The 17,268-nt window shown below is 44.3% G+C and overlaps 1 protein-coding gene across 8 annotated transcripts in view; it reads left to right on the plus strand.

Annotated features, from left to right (window-relative positions):
• The window catches only part of FGGY (FGGY carbohydrate kinase domain containing), a 415,080-nt gene that overhangs the window by 201,486 nt on the left and 196,326 nt on the right, over positions 1-17,268 (plus strand). For all 8 annotated transcript variants that reach the window (XM_068539986.1, XM_068539983.1, XM_068539982.1 and 5 more), the window contains one exon: positions 8,965-9,093. In XM_068539986.1, coding sequence (XP_068396087.1) covers positions 8,965-9,093 — 129 coding nt within the window. The remainder of the gene's footprint in view (positions 1-8,964; positions 9,094-17,268) is intronic.

The raw sequence follows: 17,268 nt of genomic DNA on the forward strand, positions 1-17,268 counted from the left end.
CAGATAGGTGACTTTGAATAAATTATGTAACCTTTCTGTTGTGTTTATTTCTACAACTGTAACATGGTGATTCTAACACTAGCCTAATGGATTTGTTGCTAGCATTGAAGTCGATAGCAACTAAACAATGCTAAGAACGGTGACTGAGAGTCCGTAGGTTTTGATAAATAGGCACTATTAGGATATTTATCTTCCTAAAATACAAGTTGTATATTGTATACAAGCCACTCCTCTGCTCACTGACCTATAGTGGTTACCAATTGCTTGTTAGAACAAGTCCGAAGCCCTTGGCCTGGTGTCCCTCCTTAGTGATAAGACCTGGGGCTTTTCACCTATAAGTTGACCACCATCCACTTCTTGAATCGGACTTGACCAGGCAAAGAGAATTTGAGAGCCTCTATTTCACTAAGGATGATATCCACAATGTCTTGTCACCATAGCATCACTGTACCTAGTGAGAGGCTTGGGCCTGCTGGTCAGCCGTTTTCTAGGCACGTGCATAAGCCTTAATACATTATATTGTGCCCGAGTTAGAGAGATGAGAGTGTACGACTGGTGGGGATTAGATTAGGGAACATGTTCCTTGTCTCAGCAGTATTCAAGAGTTAAACTTGAATCCAGTCTCTGCTCTTGACTCTCCCAACTGCTGATATTCAGCATCCTGGGGTGTGTGTGTGTGTGTGTGTGTGTGTGTGTAATCTTTTTGTCTAAGTTAGTTGATCTGTACTTTATGTTCTTTTCTTTCTAAAAGAAATCTATAAATTCAGTTGAATGAATATTACTGAGAACTTATGTTCTGGACACTGCTAGGTGCTAGGGGGAGGGGAAATGAATGCAGAGATAAATAAAATTGTCTTTGAGCTATTCTCTGTCTAGTAGGAGAGAAGGAAAGAGATAGACACAGGGAAAAAACAAAACATAGCATAAGGGTTATTTAAAATTTGATTTAAAATATATGGTATGTTTATTGATTGAACACCTACTACAGGTCAGAAGAGAAGGCTAGGGACATAAAAATATAAAAAAGAGAGTCCAAATCACAGAAGAGCTTACAAGATTATAATAGTTACAAAGTATTACTCAGAAGAGGTATTGGCTGGGAATAGTGTCTACTGAAAGTAAGCCCTATGAGGGCAGAGACCCTTATCTATCTTGTTCTTTAATTCATTGTCAACACGATAACAGTGCCTGGCACATAGTAGGTATTCAGTAAACATTTCTTTAATGAATGATGAATGCTAAGGATATCATCAGAAAATTATTTACTCAGTAATTTAAAATAGAACATAATTCCTAGTTAAAACAAGATTATTTTTAGGAGGAAAATGAAGGGACATGAACAACTTAATGTTTTGGAAGATGTCTTTCAACAGGTGGCAGAACATGTCAGGTTTGAGTTTTTCATTACTTTCTCTGAGTGAATAGTTCTGGGTATGTGTACCTCCCATTCAGGAGCAAGAATTACTAGAATGTTTTTCAGTCAGTCTTATATCAGTTGTGGTTCCAGGTGTAGAAAACTCCGTGAGCCAACCTGCCCAGGTAAGATCTCTGTAGAGGAATTTAGGTGCTAGGTATGCATCAAGCCCCTGATTCTGTAAGTTCTTTTAAAAATAAGTTTCCATAGCCAGTCTACTGCCAGCCATGAGCACACAATAGTATTTTGTTTTGTTTAGCTGAGGGTTTGTGGTTCACGTAACTTTCGAGCTCTACCAGAATTGGACCAGGTCTTTACACATCTTTGAAACTACCCCAGCACATAGTATGCCCATGTGAAATAACAAACTCATAGAAACCACAACATTCTTTTGAAATAACTCCAGCCTATTGTTTGAAAGTTGGTCTTGGTTTTCGTTCTCCCACCTTGAAACCAGATTGAAAGTGGATTCAATCTGAAAGGACTCAGAGACCCACTCTGCAGGCAGGGCAGGATGTCACTTAGAACTGTCCCAGCTGATCCAGTTGGCCTGCTGACCTTGGCAAAACTAAGCGGGGATGGGGGGGGTCCAGTGCCAAACAAGGAGGAACCGGCTTGCATAGCACCCACGCCCAAACCTCTCTCTGACATTTCCACGGGCTTTGAGCCAGCTCTCCCCCTGGATTTCGTCTCATGTTTGTAGGAATACAAAGGAACACTGAACCTTCCAGTTAATACAACACCCCGCCCCCAGCTCCCCCTTCCTAGAGGGGATAACAGTTCTGTTGACCATTATAATGCATTTTCTGTCTCCCAGCAATCCACACAGTCATTAATTTCTGCGGCTGACGTCAGGAAAGAGGATTATGTGTGTGTCTGAAACTGTTCCCAAAGTGCTCATTAGTCATAGATAATTGAAAAACTGGTAGGGGAAGATTTGGTGTAATAGAACCCCCGCCTGTGAAGAGCGACTGTAACCACCGGCTAATTGTAGGCCCCAGCTCGTGACCCTCACGCCAACTCTGCCCATCAGAATGGGAACCAGTGGACAAAAGCCCAAGAGCCCTCAGAGCAATTGCTTTTTTACACCCCAAGGTGAGAGTGTGTTCACAGGAACAGAAGCCAACCAGATCAAGAAAATAAGTGAACTGGCTTTGGGCCTCTCCCCTGCCTTCAGGCTGAGGAGCAGGATTTGGCAAAGGCTTGCGGTATTCTCCTTACTTTAATTTTGCTTTTATTTTAACCTAACTAGTTTCTTTTGATCACAAAAGGAATACAAGGCCAAGGTACAGAAGAAGCACAAATGACAGAGAAGAGCGCCCTGCCCTGGATCCCAGTCCCCGCTGTAACAATATTCTATGTATTTTTCTAGGACTTTTCTGAAAGCGTTATGTGCTTACGTTTCTGTGTCCTCTAACAAAATTCATAAATGGGATCATACTCTGAATGCTACTCTGCATCTTGCCATTTTCACTTAATTTATCTTGGACTCCCTTCCAAATCCATATCTTAATGCTTCCTCATTCATTTTAATGGCTATGAAGGATTCTGCTGAATACATGTGCCCCAATTTATTCACCCTGCACCGATTTAAGGGGGAAAACACCTTCAAAAATATTACACAAGAAACACATGTTCAAGGTAGAACAATTAGAAAGTATAGGTTGGGGACTTCCCTGGTGGCACAGTGGGTAGGAATCCACCTGCCAATGCAGGGGACACGGGTTCGAGCCCTGGTCCGGGAAGATCCCACATGCCGCAGAGCAACTAAGCCTGTGCACCACAATTACTGAGCCTGCGCTCTAGAGCCCACGAGCCACAACTACTGAGCCTGCTCTCTAGAGCCTGCGAGCCATAACTACTGAGCCCGCGTGCCACAACTACTGAAGCCCGTGTGCCTAGAGCCCGTGCTCCGCAACAAGAGAAGCCACAACAATGAGAAGCCTGCGCGCTGCAACGAAGAGTGGCCTCCGCTCGCCGCAACTAGAGAAAGCCCGCGCGTAGCAATGAAGACCCAACACAGTCAAAAATAAATAAATAAATAAATAAATTTATTTTTAAAAAAAAAAGAAAGTATAGGTTAGTAGCAAGAAAAAAAAAATCATAATTTCACTATCCAGAGAAAACCTGTTCTCTGTATTTTTTCCCTGGGACTGTGTTTTTACAAATAAGTCCATCTACATCTTTGTTGTTGTTCTTAAAAAGAAGTCATCTCCGGGACTTCCCTGGTGGTCCAGTGGTTAAGACTTCGCCTTCTAATGCAGGGGGTGCAGGTTCAATCCCTGGTCAGAGAGCTAAGACCCCACATGCCTCAGGGGCCACAAAACCAAAACATAAAACAGAAGCAATATTGTAACAAATGCAATAAAGACTTTAAAAAAATGGTCCATGTCAAAAAATCTTTAAAAAAAGGAAGTCATCTCTACATAATGTTTCGCAGCCTGCATTTTTCAGTTGGCTCTGTTGTTTTAAAAATAAAAATGATTTCCTTTTCTCGCCTTTCTCGCTGCAGGTTTATTTTCTTAAATGATAAACAGAGAGCTCAAAGCTGTTGGTCATCAGGCTACATGGCCTTAGTTGGCTCCGCCTGAGGTCCCCTGCTGCCTCTCTTGTCCAGGAGGCCACAGGTCTTCTCTCCTCCCTGGTGCCCTCTTTGCAAACATATGAACGCCTCAAACACTCTGTGTCCCTTGGGGCTCCCTATGGTGAACGCGCTTTTCACTCTAATGGCATCCATCTCCCCGAGCGCTGAAACCAGCAATGTGCCACCTGTCTTTCCAGACCAGGCTCAAATGTCACCTTCATCTTGATTTCCTGCTCTCCCCCGGGCCACCCTCACCGTCCCTCCTCGGTGCTCTGGGATCACCACGCACATTCCCCTTTGAGAGCGTTTCATCTACAGTCTGGAGAGCCTTGGTTTGCACAGACCACTGTGTGAGCCTTCTGAGGTCAGAAGCTCCTCTTTCACTCATTCGCCAGCACCTAGATCTGGGCACAGGGTAATCGAAAATATCTGGGGCCATCCTCATTACCACTGTTCTTGAAATGTTTGCTAAAATGCGTGAATAAATGGTTGAATGAAGAAGGGAAGAGACTGAAAATGCTGAGGCTGTGAAGTTCTCATTAAGTCTGGGAAAACCGATGCTGTGATTAATTTAATTTTATGGTGAAAGAAGAGCGAAAGGAGGATTATTTCCGGAAAAGTCGTCAAGACACACTAAAGCCTGCTTCTGACAGCTCTTCTGGTCCCCAGTGCACTTCTGGCTGATAAAGTGTGATTTCCTGGGATGAATTCTCAGAGATTCCCGCCTGTTTCTATCATCCTCTCTCATGCCAAGCTGTTTCCCTTTGGGCTCTAGCTAAACAAAGCTTCTTCCTGCTTGGGGTCCAGATAGACGGTTCCTGAATGCTGTGGTTCCAGTTCACAAGAGGGTGTTAATCTTCGTGCATATTTATTTTTGTTCCTAGACGACTGGATGGAGGAGAAAGCCTGGCTTACTGCCCTAGGTCGGGTTCTTTGGAAGCAGATGCTGAGACAGATTTGGGGGTTATAAGATGGTCATTAGGGGTTGCCACCTGTGAAAGGAAGGGGGCTGGAGTAGGATTGGGTGGAGGGAGAATTCAAATGTGATGAAGTCCCACGAGACCTTGGCCGACCTGGCAGAGTATTCTGGAGTGAGTGGTGCCCATCAGAGCCCTCTGATCCCACTCTGCTAAGTCTCTAGGTGTGGCCGCCCTGGGAAAGGCATCACCTCATCAAGATGATACTCGAGGAGCTGGCAGCTGTCTGCTGACAGCTGGCAGCTGACCTGACTGCCCACCGGACAGCAGGTCCATCCTTAATGGGGATCCAGGTGGTGATGGCTCCCTATCTACCATACTCCCCATATCCAAGCAACCACCACAACCTGCCATTTCTTTTTCTTTTTTTTTTAAACATCTTTATTGGAGTATAATTGCTTTACACTGTTGTGTTAGTTTCTGCGGTATAACAAAGTGAATCAGCTATACGTATACATATATCTCCATATCCCCTCCCTCTTGTGTCTCCCTCCCACCCTCCCTATCCCACCCCTCTAGGTGGTCACAAAGCACCGAGCTGATCTCCCTGTGCTATGCGGCTGCTTCCCACTAGCTATCTATTTTACATTTGGTAGGGTATATATGTCCATGCCATTCTCTCACTTTGTCCCAGCTTACCCTTCCCCCTCCCCGTGTCCTCAAGTCCATTCTCTACGTCTGCGTCTTTATTCCTGTCCTGCCCCTAGGTTCTTCAGAACCATTTTTTTTTTTTTTAGATTCCATATATATGTGTTAGCATACGGTATTTGTTTTTCTCTTTCTGACTTACTTCACTCTGTATGACAGACTCTAAGTCCATCCGACCTGCAATTTCTTGCTCCACAAAATCTCTCCTATCTGCCTCTGTTTCTGCATCTCACTTGCCAATAACGTTAACGAATGCCCTTGTCTTTTCTCTGGTTACTGAGATAGCTTCACTACTGCTTTTCCTTACCCTGTTCTGTCCTCTGCTACAGTGCTGCCAGAGAGACCTTTAAAAAGATGCAGATCCATGTCTGTGAGTCTGGGTAGTATATTCAATATCTTGTAATAAACGATAATGGAAAAGAGTGGAAAAAAAGAATCTAGATATATACATATATGTATCACCAAATAACTTTGCTGTACACCTGAAACTAACACGATATTGTAAATCAACTCTACTTCAAAAAAAGAAAAAAAAAGATGCAAATCCAGTCAGCTCACTCCCTGGCTTAATGCTCTTTCAGAAGCTTACAGTGATCTTTGTGATAAATTCAAACACCTTAGTCTGGATTTCCCTACTTTTCTCTCCAATCTTATAGGCCTCCTCCACCCCCTGCTGGGCCCCACCCCAGCTTATGTGCCAGTTCAGTCAGCCCGGTTGGCCGTCTCCCTTCTTTCTTGGCCTTTGCTCAAGATGCTGCCTCTGCTGGGAAATCTACCTGTGCTCCTCCAGCATGTAATTTGAACCCAGATCTTATGGCTGCAAGCCCAGGCCTCTCTCTGCACCTCGCCAGCCAAGGCTTCTTTCTAGATGACTGTCCAAAAGGCTTGGAAGTGTACCCCACCCTGCTAATCCTTTTTCTCTTCTGAACCTTTTTTTTTTCAGTGAAAATGACAGCCTTTGTGTTTGTGAGGACTGGGGATGAAGGTGGAATAGAAGTTCCCATTTTGACCTTCCTGTGAAAATTCACCCTGAAAAAAAAAAAAATCTGAAATGTAGTGGGCAGGATTTCTAAATGGTGCCACTTTTTAAACATACATAATGTTTGTTCTACAAATACATCTCTTGATTCCTTCATTCACTTAGAAGCTGCACCAGAATGTAAATGTAAAGAATAAGAGCACGGGTTTGGTATCCGTCAGAGTGGAATCCATGCCCTGTGCTCCAACACTTTCAGTGACTTTCCCCATCCATCTGTGCAGTGGGGACAGATTAGAACAGTACCCACGTAGGGTATGTTCCCATAGGGTTATTGTGACAATAAAGTGAGAAAATGCATGACATGTCCTTAGCACGGTCCCCAGTGAATAGAAGTGCTCAGTGAATGGGAATGCTGCCTTGTATGTGCTAGCTAGTAGACATAGTGACATGATTGAGACAGTGTCCAGAGCCAGGCTGTCCGCAGCTAAGGGTGCTGCTCTCCTCCAGGTTTCTGCTGGTTGTGCATGCAAAGCAGACTAGAGGCTCTCTGTGCTCTCCACCCCATCACTTGAGCATCTGGACCTTATCCTCCAGTCCAGTGCTGTCCAATAGAAATATAATAGAAGCCAATATGTAATTTAAAATTTTCCAGTAGCCACATTAAAGTAAAAAGACATAAGTGAAATTAATTTTAATATATCTCATTTAACCTAATATATCCAAAATATCATTTCAATATATAATTGATCTAAAAACTATTAATGAGATATTTTACATTCATTTTCTCATATGAAATCTTTGACTTCTGATGTGTATTTTCCACTTAGTACCTCTCAATTCAGACTCTCAATTTTCACTGTAAATACTTGATTTAGATTTCTTAAATTAACGTTGAAAAAGTAGATTTGCACGCCCAAGTTGTTCCAAACGTACTTAGAAGTTTTTCAGTAACTGAACTATCAGTTTTGAAATTGAAATGGAAATGAATTCACATGAAATTAATTTAGCACCTTGGTTACTCGGGCCACATTTCAAATGTTCAATCCGCATGTGCCTAGTGACTCACATGTTGGACAGTGGCACTCTAAGAAGCCATGCAGCGGGTTCAGTCTTCTTCTGCTTCTTTTTCTTAGCTAAACTTTTTCCAACTTGGATAGAATTTGATAAATGGATAAAAATGATGTTGTGGAGGAGCTTTGTTTTCAGTTAGGGGAGGTCGTGAGCCATTCGCCCTCTGCCTCCCTCTCTAACCACCCCCCCACCCCCGCCACCTCCACCCGCAGAAGTCCTGCAGCACCTCTGTGCGTCCCTGGAACTCCATGGAACAATTGACAAGTGGCAGGAATCTTAGCACTGAGCAAATGGCACACATTCAGAATCTTGGACCCTTGGAGCTCAGAGGGATCTTAGCATATATAGAGGTCCAGCCCCACCCTTCTTGCAGTGCAGAAATACTTACGATAAATTCCTTGGCTGGGGTGGGTGGAGGGCGTGACTCAGCCCCTGCTGAACACCTGGGAGCAGATGGATCCCTTCATTCTCTAATGACTTACATGGTTCTCTGTGTCCTGATCTCATCTCCCTAACTAGGTCGGGGGCAAGGATCGCCTCTTACAGCGACACAGCGCCCACACAGCGCAAGACAATCAATAAATTCTTAACTGAAGGCCTGACTGACTGCAGGAATTCAAGGTCACCCGAAATATCAGGGTCACTGCATTGCACAACTCCAAAGAACACCATTCACATTGTACTCTGTGGTTGTGCAAGTAGCAGCCTTGTAAAGTTTGCAAAGTTTAGACTGGGCTCTCTTTTCCAGCTGAGAAAAACTTTTAAGAAATTCTTTGTTGAAACAAAATAATTTCCTCCCTTATCTTCTGATAGGAAGCAACTACATAAGTAAATTTTCTCAACTTCTTTAGGAATATACGTTAATCAGGGAGTGTGTATGGATGTGTGAATGTGTGTGCGTGCGTGCGTGTGTGTGTAAGGTGTGCTGGTAGGGCTGCTGTGTTAGGAAGCTCGTTTGGAACAGTTTGACCATTTCAACCTAGGCTCCAAGAGGCCACTGCACATTTGTATCTTTTGGAATTTCTCATGAATGGAATCTTTCTCTGATTTGAAAGATGCCGTAGAGCTCTTGGCTTTGTAAAGCACCCCAGAGCATGACCTTTGGGAACCAAGGACATATACCAAATGAGTGTAGGGACTCTTCGCAGCTGCATGGTTTCCATCTTCATGAAGCTGAGAAAAGGCAGAGGAGAGGAGGGGAGGGGGCAGAGAGGTTCTCTTAAGAAAACCCTCTGTTTGCTTTTGTGTTTTTCAAACTGACAGGTGTTTATTTTTTCTCCTGTCTACCCAGGAAACCAAGTGCTGCCTCCTGGAACTTCTCTTGGAAATGGGCTCACACCAGAGGCAGCAAAGGACCTTGGCCTTCCTGCTGGAATTGCAGTGGCAGCTTCACTAATTGATGCCCATGCGGGAGGACTAGGTAATCTCTTACTCCATGTCACTACCAACACTGTGTTCAAACTCTCCTCAGGATCAAAGACACTCCTTTTCTATTTTTAAAGCGAAGACTGAGAGCTGGTGATTCAAGATACAGTAAAGAAAAACCTTTAACAGTTAGGCACGTGGGTAGAATTGTAGAACTTTTCTTCAATTATAGGATTCATTTATAATTTTATTAATTTCTCCATAAAATAATAGAAAAAATGATGTGAATAAATATCTGGGTGGTTCTTTCCTTTACCGAAAATTTGATAAAGGTACATTAACTTCCAACCAGCATGGATGATGATGGTGTACTTACCTGTACTGCTTTCTTCTACAGATACTCCAAAACCCTTACAATTCTAATTTTATTTTCATAATATATTTGGCTTATATGCGATGTCCAATTACTTCGGTATATCCCTGATTTCATCTTCTAAATAAGTCTCCAACCTGGCATTCTTGTATTCATTTATTCATTCATCAAAGACCCATTGAACACTTAGTATGTCCCAAGCATGGTGCTGGGGGACAGTGAAGTTAATTAAAAACAAACAAACAAACAAACAAGATCTCATCCCCAAATGGAAGGCAGACAATGAGACAAGGTTTACAGTAAAGTGTGATAACTCTATCCTCTTCTTCATCCTTATTGCAGTTTTTTGGCAGGGAGGGAGGCATTGTTCAGATTCTCAATATTTTTCACTTCAACTGTAGCCAAATTTTTCCTAGCCTTTCTTTCTAAGAGCGTTTCTTTTTAAATTATGGTTCAAACTTCATGAGATCAATTTAGTAGACCATGACCATTGGATTTTCAGAATAGAATGGACCGACCAGAGTAGAAAATCTCAGAGTATGTCTAGCACAGTAAGGGTAAGCACTTTTTTGTGGAACTTACGTTTCCACTTCCATTTTATGTGTCTGTGCGTGTGTATACTGGGCCATGATGAAAGTGAATTTCTTACTGTGGGTTACGGTCCAAAAAAACTTTGAAAGATATTTTAGTCCCTACTTCATATTACAGACAAGAGTTATCTATTTAAATGCTTTCATCGAGCTGCATTCCCAGAACTCTGTCCATGCATCTTCACCTCCATGTCTTTGCACATGTGTTTCTCTGCCTAGGATGACTGGTCCTCCACTTTGCCCACTTGCTAACTTCTACTCTAAGTTGAAAACCCATCTTAGATGCTTTCTCCTCTGTGTAGCTTTCCATGGAAGACACTTCCATTTATGTTGAAATTCTCTAAGCTGTCCTTCTTTCAGCACTTTTACCTATCCCTATGGAAGAAATGATTGTGTTGTAATTGCTGTTTTATCTGCTTGTCTTTTCCACCAGACTGTAAGCTCCTTGAAGACAGGGGCATTGTATTACTCATCTTGTGTAACCTGTGCTGAGCTGTGTCTGGTTCTTATAGGTGCTTGATAAATTTATTAAATGAATAAAGTCACATTAAGGCAAGAATAAGATAAAATAGCCCTACCCTGTAGAGTGAAAGTTAATCTGTTTCCTTATACAGCAGATTATTAAGCAGTGACTAGTTCTTCTGCATGGTCTCTGGATTTTCAGAGCAGGATAGCTCTCATCTATCTACAAACATGTCTGTCTTATTCATCTTTATGTGTTCAGGATCTAACACAGTGCCTGAGAAATAGTAACCAGCCAGTAATGCATGTGGGTTGGAAAATACTGCTTATAGGCAAGGGTGTTTCTTTCCCTTTTCAGTGTGGGCAGTGTCTGCTTTTGATTGGAATGTCATGATTTTGGTTTTTAAGAACAGGTACAAAGAGAATTTGTGGTCTAGACAGACATGGAGTGTTCCTGTCTCCTAGTAATCCTGACCTCCCATAACCTGCTTGAGGCCCGGGAAGCTTCCTCCATCATGCTCTTTCACTTATCCCTGGGCCAGCAGTCTCCGTCATCTACCCGCACCCAGGGGACAAGCACTAGGCTTGGACCACCACATGCTGAAAGTCAGCAGGCTGCACCTTGGGAACTTGCAGGACTCTGGTTCCCTTGTCAGTTTCCCAGACCTCCCTAAGGAACAGACTGAAACACACCTTCTCACTTCTGCCCAGGACTCGCTGCGCCCTCTAGGAGGGGAGACTGTGTCCTTACAGGCACCTGGTACTGAAGACACTCAGAGATGGAAGTTGAACCGCACTGAAAGGAATCCAGGCCATGAAACGACCCCCCCTCTTTTCCTAAATCAGAGATGGTCAGTGGCAGAAATTTTTACCCCTAGAAGCTTTGGCTGAGATTTTTTTTTTGCCCTCTAAAACACAAATGCATGGGGCTTCCCTGGTGGCGTAGTGCTTAGGAGTCCACCTGCCAATGCAGGGGACACGGGTTCAGGCCCTGGTCCGGGAAGATCCCACATGCCTCAGAGCAACTAAGCCCGTGCGCCACAACTACTGAGCCTGTGCTCTAGAGCCTGCGAGCCACAACTACTGAGCCCACGAGCCACAACTACTGAAACCCGTGCACCTAGAGCCTGTGCTCAGGAACAAGAGAAGCCACCGCAATGAGAAGCCCACGCACCGCAACGAAGAGTGGCCCCCGCTCGCCACAACTAGAGAAAGCCCGCGTGCAGCAACAAAGACCCAACACAGCCAAAAATAAATAAATAAATAAAAACAAAACAAAACACAAATGCACTTACGTTAGTGAGTTTCCCTTGTGTTTTCCAAAAGTAAGTTCTTTAAGTGGAAAGATGGCCTAGGACCTTGGCTTCTTAAAGGGCTGAGCCTAGGGGCCAGCAGTGGCTGGGGAGGGACCAGGCAGGCGATTCTCAGCTGCTGTGGGACAGTGAAGACCTACTGAGCAACTTTGACCAAGTTTTATCCTTCTTATACCTCCATCTCTCCCCTTCACCTTACAGCCAGTTTAGGGTTAGGATGTCTGGGAAAAAGAGATGGCCTGGGAGCAAATATTCCCTCTTGTTTCCCACGCCGCCTATGCCCCTTTCAGAATGTAGAAGAGAAGAGAGGCCTGAAAATCTTGAAAAGGTCGTCCACCCATCCAGCCGTGCAGTTACTAAAGATAGCTACCGAATGTGTGTAAACATGGTGGTTACTGGTCTAGGCACTGGAGATTATAGCAGTGAACCAAGCAGCCAAAGCACCACACCTTTTGGAGAGAAAATTCTCATTCTCTCCTGGCCTGCATGTTTGTAACTTAATAGTATTGGTTTGAGACAACTAACCCCTGAGACATATCATGATGCTGTAATAAGGGCTCTGAACGTGGGATCTGAAGATCTGGGTTTAAATTCTTACTCTCTCTACCTGTGTACCTTGGGCCAAATATCATACCTCTTCACACTTCCGAATTTCCCCTTCTGCCATACAAGATAGTGATGCCCTCCTCACAGATGTGTTATGACATAAACAGGTAAAGCAGCTGGTGTAGCATCTGGCACATAGTAGGCACGCAATAATGAGGTATCTTTCTTCAATTTTTCTCACTCTGGAGTGACAGTGCCTGGCACAAAGTAGGAGCTTTATAAATGGAAGTTCCCTGAGTTACTATCCAGGAGAACTGTCTTCCCTTTGCATAGGCAGTCGGAGAAGAACCCCAGGCTCCTGGACTTCATCTGCCTTCCATGAATCTGCCCTAAATTTCCTTCCCCAATACTCTTTTACAGAACACAGGATTCGCTACTTTAAGATTCTGTACAGATTGTGGTCAGAAGCAACCTCATGATCTGGTTAGATGAACTCCATGCTAAGAGATTGTCAAGTGTCAGGTTAAGAATCTGGCTTTGGAGTTGGATGCCATCCAGGCCTTGCACAAACAAGCCCCTGACAATCACGGTCCCTTCAAGTGCTGACCTGGTGTGACCTACCTTGGACCCCACATTCTGACTGGTACGAGGGGTCGGCATTCTGCTTTGGAGAAGGACTCTTGGACTCTCAGTCTCCAGGGAGGCCTGGGACGGGAGGATAAAGATCAAAGAAGCAAGTGGAACTCAGCTCATGATTTTTCCAGTTTCTGGAAAAAAGAGGAGGAAGGACTTGTTGGGAATAGAAATCGAAGCTAAGAGAACATTTTGTACTTAAGGTGCTGGTTCGTAAGTTCTCCCGCAGATAGCCAGAAGACGGGAGGAGGTGTGTTTGCTCTTTGTGGGGGTGGTTCTGGCCAGGGCTCCGGCTGCTGCTCTCTTCCTAGCTTGTAAAAATAGTGGTAACTTTGTTCCAGGTCTGTTCTTGGCTCCGGCAGCCCAGCTGTCCTGAACGGCAGTAACAAGCTGATTTCTGTCTCAGGCCCTCTCCCCTAGTTGTTCTTCTTTATCAGACCAGCTTCTGATTCTCCATCACATCCTGAAGCCGGGCTGTCTCCTCCGGGAGCCTTCCCTGACTCCCCCAAGCTGACTTAAGCCCTCCTTCCTCTCGCTCCCATGATGCCTGGGACTTGCCTCCTTTACAGTACACATCACCCAGGTTTATGTGCGCAACTTTGTCTCATTTACAAGTTTGTGAACTCTTGGAGAGTGAGCCCCGTGCCATTTCATTCTTATATCCCAGCACCCAGCACAGTGTTTTGCGTGTGGAGGACCGTTAACACGTGCATATTTAGTGAATGAGTGAATGAATGGCATCCCCTGCGTGAGGGATGGATATTCAACTGAGAAGTAGAGTAACCTCTCGTTACAGAGGCGGCTGCCCTGTACATTAGGTGTGTACCTGGCTCAGTTCTCCATGAAGCGAATGAGTTGTTCTGAGCACTCCCTGATCCAGTCCTGGATGTCTGGAAACTCGTGTCCTTTGTGCTCCCATCATGTTAGCAGGTGTTGGCCAAGAGCAAACGTTGTGCCTAGGTTTAGCGTCACTCTGATTCCAGATACTGGGTTCTTTGCCAGATGTTGATTTGGCTTAAACTGCTCACTAGGCCAGATGTTGATTTGGCTTAAATTGCTCATCTGAGTTGCAGAATCAAACCAAATTGAGGATTTTGAGTTTCTCCCTCCCCTCCCTTCCCCTCCTCTCTCCTCTTCCTTCCTTCCTTTCTTATAGCAGAAGAATTGGTTTAGCCCGTCTTGCAAAAGGAGCTTCTGGTCCATGCCCTCTTGGAGCAACACATAGTTAATTCCAGTGAGCAGTAAAGCGTGCCAACTTTTCTTCTCACCGTTGTCAGTGCTCTAGAGCAACACTGATTCTCACAGCAACTTTATACATACTATTATTTTGTTCCATTCGTTAAATGAAATAATGAGGCTCACAAAGACTACCTAACTTACTCAAAGTCACACGGTTAGTAAGTGGTAAATGCATGATTTAAACCCACACTATCTGATTCCAGAGCTCCCACTTCTAGTCACCATGCCTTATGGAATGCATATCTGTTACAGTGTGCTCCAGTCTACTCTTGAATTTGACACTTAAAGTAGCATTTGAGTGAGTAACAAGTATTAAAAAAAGAAAGTCTTTCAATAAATATTTATTGATGACCCCCTTTACTAGTTGATGAGAGTATAAGGTGAATATGAGAGAGAACTGGACTTGTGGGAACTTGTAGTCTAGTAGAGAAAACAAACATTAAGTAAACAATGCAATTATATGTTCCAAGTATATAAGGCTTCGGAAAAATATGGAATGGGCCCAGAATTGAGACTTGAAGAATTATAAAAGGATTCCTAGAGGAAGTGATGTCTGTAATGTAACTGCAACATTTCCTGCCCTATTATTGCTTCTTGGTAAAATGCAATTCATTTACTTGTTGTAACTTTCCAACTTCAGTTAGGCTTTATTTCTAATAATAATAATAACAGTAATACACTAATAAAACAAGAATCACTACCCTTATTGGTACTACCTTTCATGTGCCAAGTACTCTGCTGGACACTTCATATACTTTATCTCTTGCTTCTCATGATGATCCTACAAGGCTATCTGGTTATTTCCCATTCTGTACGTGAGGAAGCTGAAGGCAGAAAGAGTAACATTTCCACCATCACATAGCTAGTATTGTGGCAAGATTTGAACCTGAGTCTGACTTCAGAGCCCTTGTTCTTTTTCTTTGTACCAGTGGTTCTCAACCAGGGGGGATTTTAACTCCCCAGCCGCCCCCACAGTACATTTGGCGCTATCTGGAGACATTTCTGTGATTGTCATTTGGAAAGAGGAACTGGTATGGCATGTGGTGGGCGGAGGCTAGGAATGTTGCTGAACGTCCTACAGAGCTCAGGGCAGTCCCGAAGCAGAGAGTTATCCCGCCTCGAAGTGCTGGGAATGAGAAGTCCTACTCTAAACCGAAACCCTTCCAATGATAGTATTTCCCTTCATCAATTCAGTTTATTTCCGTAGAAGCCAAAACACAGCCCCAAATAAGGGTCTTACTGATGTATTAGTACTTTGTCAAAATAGACTTTGTGAAATTAACTCTTCAGTGAAAATAGTTGAGATAAGACAGTAGAGTGAAGACTTCAGACTAGGGAGTATAAGATGATTCCTGCCCCTTCCGTCTTACCCAGAGTCTGACATGAGACCACTTGTCCAGCTTTCAACACATCATATACACTCGCCTCCTTGCCTTTGGTCATGCTGTTCGCTCTGTTTGGGGTGACCCCGCTCCCCACCTAGACAGTCCTACTCATGTGTCAGCAGTCAGGCTACATGTTACTTATACAGTGGAGATGTCTCCAAACTGAACCCTGCTCTTAGAAACCAGGATTCACTCCCTCCTCTGTGTTTCTGCCACACTTTCACCTATTTCATTTTTCCCACCAAATCATGTTCACTCTGCCCATCATTCAGCATAGGACCCACAGAGTCAGTCCCCCGTGAATCGGTGAGTTAATTAAGATAATAAAAGTGAGAGGATTTTGAAATATACAAAACAAGGATTGCTAAATCCAGGTAGGGGAGCCTTTAAAAAATATATAGATACCTACAGCAGCCTACCCGCGAAGGATCCTGAGTCTGAGTGTCTGGGGCGGGGCCGGGAAACCGATTATAGGATGGAAGTCGTCACCTGGTGCCCAGAGGAGACGGTTTGCGGGACAGGTTGGCACTGGGCGCACAGGTCAGAAGCAGAAGTGGTGTGCAACTCTCAGGTAGACAAATCAGACCAAACCACAGCTGTGCTGAGAAGGAGCCAGGCCCAGGCTCGGACCGGAAACTGGGGGCAGGAGGGAGTGTGTCCAACAAGAAAGAGAAGCTTGGATCCAAAGAGGCAGACGGTCTGTAAGGAGGGGGATTAGAAGAGCAGATAAAGTCTTGCCGGGGCAATCTGGAAGGAGAAAAGCGGTGTCAGTGCCCAAGCAGATAGGGCGAGGATGACTCCGGGAGTTCCTGGATGTGAATCAGAAAGGGGGAGGAGGAGTTTGTTGGTGCGATTTTAAGGTTATTGTGTTAGGCTGAGGTTTGGTTTAATGAGAACCACTGCCGCCTGAGACCAGAGCAGCCGCATGAGCCTTGGTGAGGGGCAGAGGGGATGGGGGGAAGGACGGCTTTCGGTTTGCTGTCCCCAGACCCCAGGCCTTTCCCAGAACACTGCGCTTCTCTGGACTGTGAGGGATGAGCCTTAGCTGGGAGACCGCTCTTTTCTGTGGTCAGAAATCAGGGAGAAATGCAGGCCTGCGGGGCTACCGCCCCCTCCTACTGTCCTACCCCTCTCTAAATCTGTGCCACACAACCCAGGATATGCAGCTATGAGCCTACCCTGAAATGGTTAACTTCTTTATTTTATATACAGAGTCCTGTTTGGATAATGAGTGATCATAGGCTTAAGAACTAAAAGGTTGCTCAAAGACTTTCTGTATCAAATTCTTCAATATGCAGATGAGAAAACTGAAGCCCAGAAAAACAGTGAGTCATCCAAGGTTACCCCAGCAAATTACCGTCAGAGTTGAATTTAGAAACTGAGCCTCCTAATTCATTGGTCAGGGGCCCTGCCCCTGTTATGCCACACCATCTCCAAATTAGGAAAAGGGAATGGTTTTGGGTATCTGGAACTCCATCCGTCGTGGAAAATAAGAACAGGCAAGAAGTGGGTGTATTCACACCTGTGCTTATGTATATGTGCAGCTGTATGTGCATTGCATGTATGTACACGTGTGTGTGTGTATACATCCCTGTATGTGCGTATATGTTATTCCGTTCTACACATGATATCCCATTTAACGGCTGCAGTCAGGATCCTGGCTGGCTATCAAATAGGTAAACTAGTTGT

The sequence above is a fragment of the Eschrichtius robustus genome, chromosome 3 (assembly GCF_028021215.1).
Source record: "Eschrichtius robustus isolate mEscRob2 chromosome 3, mEscRob2.pri, whole genome shotgun sequence".
Classification (NCBI taxonomy): domain Eukaryota; kingdom Metazoa; phylum Chordata; class Mammalia; order Artiodactyla; family Eschrichtiidae; genus Eschrichtius; species Eschrichtius robustus.